At 55.0% G+C, this 7,729-nt stretch overlaps 1 protein-coding gene across 1 annotated transcript in view; it reads right to left on the bottom strand.

Annotated features, from left to right (window-relative positions):
* LOC107299709 (protein KIAA0100-like) overlaps nucleotides 1–7,570 on the bottom strand; it is a gene marked incomplete at its 5' end in the record, with an annotated part of 8,557 nt that extends 987 nt beyond the window's left edge. The window contains 10 exons of the mRNA XM_015829053.1: nucleotides 315–449; nucleotides 656–757; nucleotides 2,238–2,362; nucleotides 2,925–3,060; nucleotides 3,152–3,262; nucleotides 3,464–3,550; nucleotides 3,637–3,817; nucleotides 5,480–5,601; nucleotides 5,706–5,861; nucleotides 7,449–7,570. Of these exons, the coding sequence (XP_015684539.1) occupies nucleotides 315–449; nucleotides 656–757; nucleotides 2,238–2,362; nucleotides 2,925–3,060; nucleotides 3,152–3,262; nucleotides 3,464–3,550; nucleotides 3,637–3,817; nucleotides 5,480–5,601; nucleotides 5,706–5,861; nucleotides 7,449–7,570 (1,277 nt within the window). The remainder of the gene's footprint in view (nucleotides 1–314; nucleotides 450–655; nucleotides 758–2,237; nucleotides 2,363–2,924; nucleotides 3,061–3,151; nucleotides 3,263–3,463; nucleotides 3,551–3,636; nucleotides 3,818–5,479; nucleotides 5,602–5,705; nucleotides 5,862–7,448) is intronic.
* Nucleotides 7,571–7,729: the final 159 nt, after the last annotated feature.

Genomic DNA, 7,729 nt, shown 5'->3' with positions numbered 1-7,729 from the left:
GGAGAAGGAGGGAGAGAGGAAGGAAAGAAATACGAGAGGAAGGGAGGAAGGGAGGGAAGGAATAATGGAGTGGAGCCCCAGGTATCAGCTTTTCACCCACTTTCTCCCCACCCCAGGTAATGCATCTCCCATAATCCCCAACCCAGCGAGGCCTTTCAGCTACCAGAGCTGGCATTCAGACCGCCATCCCTGCAAAGCCTGCCAGCTGCTGGGGGTGGCCGTGCCAGGGAGCGCTTCTCCGTGCCCGCCCTGGAGGATGGGCTTGGTGGGCCCTCCAGCCTCCCCTGCCCCGAGCCCCCTCCGCCCCCCCTTACCTGGGCCACCAGGGCCTTGCGGCTGTCCCGCTTCACCGCCATCGCAAAGTCCAGCCACGTCCAGGTGTTGTTGTGGTACTCCAGACAGGGCAGCACCAGGTTAAGCTCCCCCCAGTCCACACTGTTCTTCTCTCCCTGCAGCAACGGGGAGGGGGGGACTCAGAAACCAGAAGCCCCCCCCCTTTCCTAGCAGCCCCCACCCCAACCACAGTCGTTTTCCAATGAAAGCGTTTCTGTGGAACTCACTGCCACAAGAAGGGGTGAGGCAGGAGGACCCCGATGGCCCAACGCCACACCGGGGCCCTTGAACAAGCAGACCCCCAACTGCCCCCCCCACGAACCTTGTAGCTGACGCAGAGGGGCACCTGGGGGATCTTGATGTAGATGAAGGAGTTGTTCATGGCCGCCCGCTCCTTCATCTTGTCAATGTCGTCCACCGGGTACTGCGGGTGGAAGGAGGGGGACAGCGGCCATTACAGCCACCCAGCACCCCTGCAGGGCTCCCACCACCCCACATGGCGCACAGAGGCACCCCAGGGGCTCCCCGCGTTTCCTCAGGGGGACCCGGCAAGGCTGACGCTGGAGGAAGGCCCCAAGCCAGGCCGTGATCCTATACCAGTGGTGGCCACCTTGGCTCTTTTATGACCGGTGGACTTCAACTCCCAGAATTCCTGAGCCAGCCATGCTGAGGGGAAAGGGAGAGGTTTCCAAGCTGAGCCATGCTGGCTCAGGAATTCTGGGAGTTGAAGTCCACCAGTCATGAAGGGGGCAAAGTTTCCCTCACGCTGGCTCAGGAATTCTGGGAGTTGAAGTCCACGAGTCATGAGGGGGCCATAGTTCCCCCATGCTGGCTCAGGAATTCTGGGAGTTGAAGTCCGTAAGTCATGAAGGGGCCATAGTTCCCCCATGCTGGCTCAGGAATTCTGGGAGTTCACGTCCACCAGTCATAAAAGAGCCAAGGTTGCCTACCCCTGCTCCAGACTATGATATAGGCAGTCCTCAACTTACAACGGTTCGTTTAGCGACCGTCCCAAGTTACAACGGCACTGAAAAAAGGACTGTTTTTCACACGACCGTTGCAGCGACCTCACGATCGTGTGATCAAAATTCAGCCGCTTGGCCACTGACTCACATTTGTGACAGTCGCAGTATCCAGGGGGAGGGGGGTGTCACGTGATCCCCTTTTGCGACCTGCACAAGCAAAGTCAATGGGGGGCCGGATTCGCTTAACGACCGTCTGGCTAACTTGGCAACTGCAGTGATTCACTTAAGAACAGTGGCAAGGAAGGTCGTAAAAGGGGGACAAAATTCACTTAACAACTGTCTCTCAGCCACAGAAATTCTGGGCTCATCTGTGGTCGTAAGTTGGAGACTACCCTTATAGTAGTGAGTTTTGGAACAAATGAACGAGCAAATGGACAGAAGGACGGACGGACGGGGGAGCCTGCTCAGATCCGCGCGAAGGGCAGCCTTGTCCGAGAAATCACCCCTTGTCAGGCTCAACCCGGTTCCTTCTCCCCCCCTCTGGACGTCTCCGTGGGAAGCACGCCTTGCATGGTGGCCCTCCCAACACCCCTGCGAGGCAGGATGGGCTGGAGAGCGACTGCCCAAAGCCGCCCCTGAGCATCCGTGGCTGAGGAGGGGCCATCTCAGCTCCCACCCCCCTTCCCTCTCACCCAGCGGCCTCCACGTGCCCCTCCCTCGGGGGCACTTTCCGAGGGGCTCCAGAAGAAGGCGAGGACAGCGATGGACTCTGAGGAAGCAAGACCCTGCCCCCCCTCAACCCCCCCGAACACAAAGTCCTCTGGGGTGCTTTGCTTGGCCAAGAAGCAGGTCTGGGGCCGGCCGGCTCTCAGGACAGAAGCAGTTCTGTAGGACCCCCCCTTCCCATTTTGGTCAGCCAAGCTGTCCCAGGGCGGCTACCTCAGGTGCTTTGCGGAAGGAGCGCCTGACCCCCGACGTCCGGTTTAGCCCTTGACCCATGCCCTTCCCGGAGCCCAGCGAGTCTTCGGAGACCATCAGCTGTCGCGGCTTGACCACCGGCATCCCTGCATCCAGGAGAAAAACTCTTCAGACGGGGCGACCCGAACTCGCGGCTTAGCCTCACTTTGCAATGAACAAGGACGCGCCTTCCATTTCCCAGCTACTACTACAATTGTCGGCCGAGCCGGGACAAAAATAGCCAGAGAAATGATTGAAGCCTGAGAAACGGGGCCCTTGTCCGTCGATTGACCACCAGATTCACTGGTACTTACTTGGCAGCCGAGGGCGCAACAGCAGAAGGAAACAAGGACTAACGACTTAATACCCGAACTCTACTTAATTAAAAGCCACACACAACAAGGCACCGGTAATGTAGAACGGCCCAGTACACACATTCTGGAGAGGGAGAGAGGTTCCCGGAGGATGGGGCCTTCAGCACGAGTCTGGACGTGCGAAAGGCTAAATTTCTGGTCCTGATGACCGACCCAGAATGGATCCTGCCACCTTATCCCGGGACACGCAAGTTGGCTTCCGTCCACGTCAAAACTCTCAGCCGCCGGAGCCCTCCCCTCCCCGGGAGGGAGCCAGGAAGCGTTCCTTCGGAGGGAGGGCCCCCGTCACGCTCACCTGTGGTCACCAGCTTGGACTTGTCCTCTTCGTCGCCCACCTCCTCCTCCTCCACGTTGCGTCCGGGGAAGAAGAACCCCATCATGCGGTGGAAGAACTGATGCGTCAGCTGGATGGTCAGCGGCACCACGTTGACCTGCGGGAAAGGGGTGCATGCAGATTAGGCTCCCCACGTGCAAAAGGGGTGGGGAGGGGGCAGCTCAACCCTTGTGCCCAGCCCTACTCACCTCAAAGTGTTCCTTGATGGAGATGCCGCCCACCGGCGGCCGGACCTTGCTGAAAATCCGCAGGGCCAGCTGGCGCCCCGACTGGCAGGCGCTCTGGGGACGGAGAACCACCTGCAACGGGGTGGACGGACATACCAGGCGTCAAAAAACCCCTCAGCAGGGGGGAAGCTGACTGCATTGCCTCTGTGCTGTGCCCTGGGTCATCACAAGTCCTCTCGCAGCTGTGCAGGAGGGATCCCTTGGCTCTCATTGCCCCCCCCCAAGGACCAAGTTGGGATGGGGGATGGGTGGGGAAGAGGGCTGGCCACCCACCTTGTAGATGGCGTTGGGCAGGAGGTTGTTCATGGTCACCCAGCCCAGCTCCAGCAGATGCTCAGCTGTGTCGTCCGACTTGTTTAACTGCAAGAGACCGGAGGGGTCAGCGGCAGCTGCAGGCAGGCCAGGCCCGGCTTGGCCCCACTGCCCGGACCCCGGACCAGCCCCACCTTGCTGTAGAGGAAGCGCTGCAGCTCCACCTCGGCGATGCCCAGCTGCCCGTCCTCTTCGGTCAGACGCCAGCGAGCCTGTGCAAAGTAGAACTCGGTCCGCCGGGCCACGCTGACGTCCTCCAGCTGTTTGCGCAGCTCCATTTTGTTGGCCCTCTGCAGCTGGAAGTCCTTGAAGCACCTGAGAAAGGAGAAAGAGAGACAATAAAGGTTATTCTATTTGTAAGTAGTGATTTATTAGGACGAGAAATAGAAAAATCTATATGAAATAGAATAAGAATATATTTACTGTAAGTACTATGTGCATTTCAGATATTAGAACTTTTGCGCAGTGAAATAAAGGAAATTTGGGTTACCAGGATTTTAAATACTATGGATGTTAAAGGTTCATTGGAATACTGTAATTAAAAATGAAAAATTAGCTGAAACTTAAAACAGGATATGGATATGTATAAGCAAAAAATATATTGATAAATGTTCTAATTGAGTTTGCCATGGTTAGAAATTTACTAATTTAAGTATGATACATTGAAAGGTTAAGGGAAATAGAGAAGGAATTTTTGACAATGCAACCTGAGATATGTACTAGAGACTTTGTTATTGAACTATTGAACTGCCCCATCACCACGCTGCTTTCCAAGCACCTAAATGTAAAACTGGAAAACTGAAAAAGAATCAAGATCACGTGAAGTGTTAATACCACTTTACAAGGCCTTGGTAAGGCCACACTTGGAATGCTGCATCCAGTTTTGGTCCCCATGATGTAAAAAAGATGTTGAGACTCTAGAAAGAGTGCAGAGAAGAGCAACAAAGATGATTTTAGGGGACTGGAGGCTAAAACATATAAGGAACGGTTGCTGGAATTGGGTATGTCTAGTTTAATGAAGAGAAGGACGAGGGGGGACAGGATAGCAGCCTTCCAGTATCTCAGGGGCTGCCCCAAAGAAGAGGGAGTCAAGCTATTCTCCAAGGCGCCTGAAGGCAGGACAAGAAGCAACGGATGGAAACTGATCAAGGAGAGAAGCAACCTGGAAATAAGGAGAAACTTCCTGACAGTGAGAACAATTAACCAGTGGAACAACCTGCCTCCAGAAGCGGTGAATGCTCCAACATGGGAAGTTTTTAAGAAGAGACTGGACAGCCATTTGTCTGAAATGGTCTAGGGTTTCCTGCCTGAGCAGGGGGTTGGACTAGATGACCTTCAAGGTCCCTTCCAACTTTACTATTATTATTATTATTATTATTATTATTATTATTATTATTATTATTATTATTATTATTATTATAACTAATAAAATTTGTTTAAAAAAAAAAGAAAAGAAAAGAGAAACAGGTAGTCCCGGACTTAGAAACATTCGTTTAGCGACCGAAGCTACCGCGGCACTGAAAGAAGCGACCCCTTTTCACACTTTACGACTGTCGCAGCGTCCCCCGGGGTCACGTGATCAACATTCAGACGCTTGGCGACTGGTTCCTACTTATGACGGTCGTAGTGTCCCTGGGGTCACGTGATCCGGGGTCGCGACCTTCTGACGAGCAAAGTCCATGGGGGAAGCCACGTTCACTTAAGAACCGTGTTACCAGTTGAACTACTGCAGTGATTCACTTAACAACCGCAGGGGGAAAAAAAGTCGTGAAACGGGGCCAAACTCACTTCGCAAATGTTTCACTTAGGCAAGATCACTTTTGGGCCCAATTATAGTCGTAACTCGGGGACCACCTGTGCATCCCAGCTCACTGCAACACAGGGCCATCTCTCCCTGGGGAACAGACGCCGGGCCTCCGTCCAGCCCCCTCCCAGGGGGGAGTAACAGAAGCAGCCCCCCCCCTCTGCTCCCCGCACCTGATCAGGATGTTCAGGTCCTCGCTCTCCTGCTGCAAGGTGGACTTTTCCTGGCTCAGCTGCTGCTGCAGCTTCTGGTTGTGGTCAAGCAGCGCCTCGTTGCGCCCGTCGTCCTGCAGGGACTGGGGAGAGAAGAGGGGGTCAGGCAGAGGTGCCCCAGGGCAGGACCCCAGGCCTCAGAGGGAGCGCCCCCCCCTTCCCACAGGCCAGCCCCAGGTGCGCCCACCTTCATGACCGCGTACATCTGCCTCTCCAGCAGCCGGATCTGGGCCACGTGCTGCCGGACGGCCTCCTGCAGGTGGAGGATGCTGCTGCGCTGCTCCTCGGGGTTGCTGGAGATCTCCAGCTGGAAACGGACCCGCTGCTTCTTCTCGCTGTGCTCCTATGTGGGGCCAGGGAGGAGGAGGAAGAAGAGGAAGAAAAAAACAGGGTTGGGGGCCAGGGAGAGGCAAGACACCCCCCCCCTTGGTCAGTTTTTAAGCTGCTCAGAGGTCGGATTGGGTCAGTGGGAATTGTGGAGGGTAGGAAAGACCCTGCCCCTCCGGAGCTGGCAAAGAGAGGGGGAGATGCTGCTCGCACACGACCCCTCGCAACCCAAAAGGCAGCTCGAGAATCCAGATGGTTCATTCCGTCTCCGAAAAGCTTACTCTTTATTGAATACACTGCACGGCAACGTCAAAGCAAAGCTCACTCTGAGGTTCCAACCCCAATTCATAAACAATAATTTTCCTAGCCAAACCCCGGCTCTTTTATGACTCATGGACTTCAACTCCCAAAATTCCTGAGCCAGCATGGGAGGAACTATGTAAAAAAGATGTTGAGACTCTGGAAAGAGTGCAGAGAAGAGCAACAAAGATGATTAGGGGACTGGAGGCTAAAACATATAAGAAAAACGGCTCCTGGAATTGGGTATCTCTAGTTTAACGAAGAGAAGGATGAGGGGGGACAGGATAGCAGCCTTCCAGTATCTCAGGGGCTGCCCCAAAGAAGAGGGAGTCAAGCTATTCTCCAAAGCCCCTGAAGGCAGGACGAGAAGCAACGGATGGAAACTGATCAAGGAGAGAAGCAACCTAGAACTAAGGAGAAACTTCCTGACAGTGAGAACAATTAACCAGTGGAACAACCTGCCTCCGGAAGCGGTGAATGCTCCAACACTGGAAGTTTTTAAGAAGAGACTGGACAGCCATTTCTCCGAAATGGTGTAGGGTTTCCTGCCTGAGCAGGGGGGTTGGACTAGATGACCTCCAAGGTCCCTTCCAACTTTACTACTACTACTACTACTACTACTACTACTACTACTACTACTACTACTACTACTACTACTACTACTACTACTATTATTATTATTATTATTATTATTATTATGGCCCCTTCATGACTCGTGGACTTCAACTCCCAGAATTCCTGAGCCAGCCATGCTGAGCCTGAATGCTGGCTCAGGAATTCTGGGAGTTGAAGTCCACCAGTCATGAAGGGGGCCATAGTTCCCCCATGCTGACTCAGGAATTCTGGGAGTTGAAGTCCGCGAGTCATAAAAGAGCCATAATTCCCCACCCCCGGTCAGGGGGAATTGGCCGCAGAGAGTTGTCCTAGACCCCCCCCCTACTGTGTTCGGCTATAAGACCCCCACAGGCTGCGCTGCTTGATTCCCGGAGGATCCTGAAGGGGGGGGCGTCTGTCTCTCGCTTCCACCCTCCGACTGGGAGGAGGCTGCACTAACAGCCAACACAACTTGGGCAACTCTCTGGAGTCCCAGAGGGGGGCCTGGGGTTGGCACAAGGACGGAGGGAGGGGTCCAGGGAATGGGGCAGGGATAGGCTCAACCCCCCCCCTCCATCCACAAAACATCCCAGGCAAGCCCTGGAGGAGAACGGCTGCTCACAAGCACAAAACTTCTCAAGAGGCACCTGGACCTCCCAACACCGCCACCCCCTCGGCCCCCCAGCCCCCCCGGAGCCCCCCCAGGTACCTTCCGCTTGGGCTCCACGTGCAGCAGCAGGTTGTTGACGATGTCAAGGATCATGGCGTACTGAGCTGGGTTGGTGGAAATTTCCAGGTCGTGGTGGATCAGCGTGAAGGTGTCCACGGCCCCTGCAATGGGTGCGAGAACCACAGAGCTGGAAGGGACCTCGGAGGTCCTCTAGTCCAGGCCCCCCCCCTGGTCGAGCAGGAGACCCTGAACCATTTTGGACAAGATGGCTGTCCGGTCTCTTCTCGACCAACCTCCAGTGGGGTTAGCTGGCTGTGTGA

The sequence above is a fragment of the Protobothrops mucrosquamatus genome, unplaced genomic scaffold, assembly GCF_001527695.2.
Source record: "Protobothrops mucrosquamatus isolate PMUCROS unplaced genomic scaffold, P.Mucros_1.0 scaffold5325, whole genome shotgun sequence".
Classification (NCBI taxonomy): Eukaryota; Metazoa; Chordata; class Lepidosauria; order Squamata; family Viperidae; genus Protobothrops; species Protobothrops mucrosquamatus.
The sequence above is the reverse complement of the archived record's forward strand: the minus strand, read 5'-3'. Positions and strand labels throughout refer to the sequence as shown.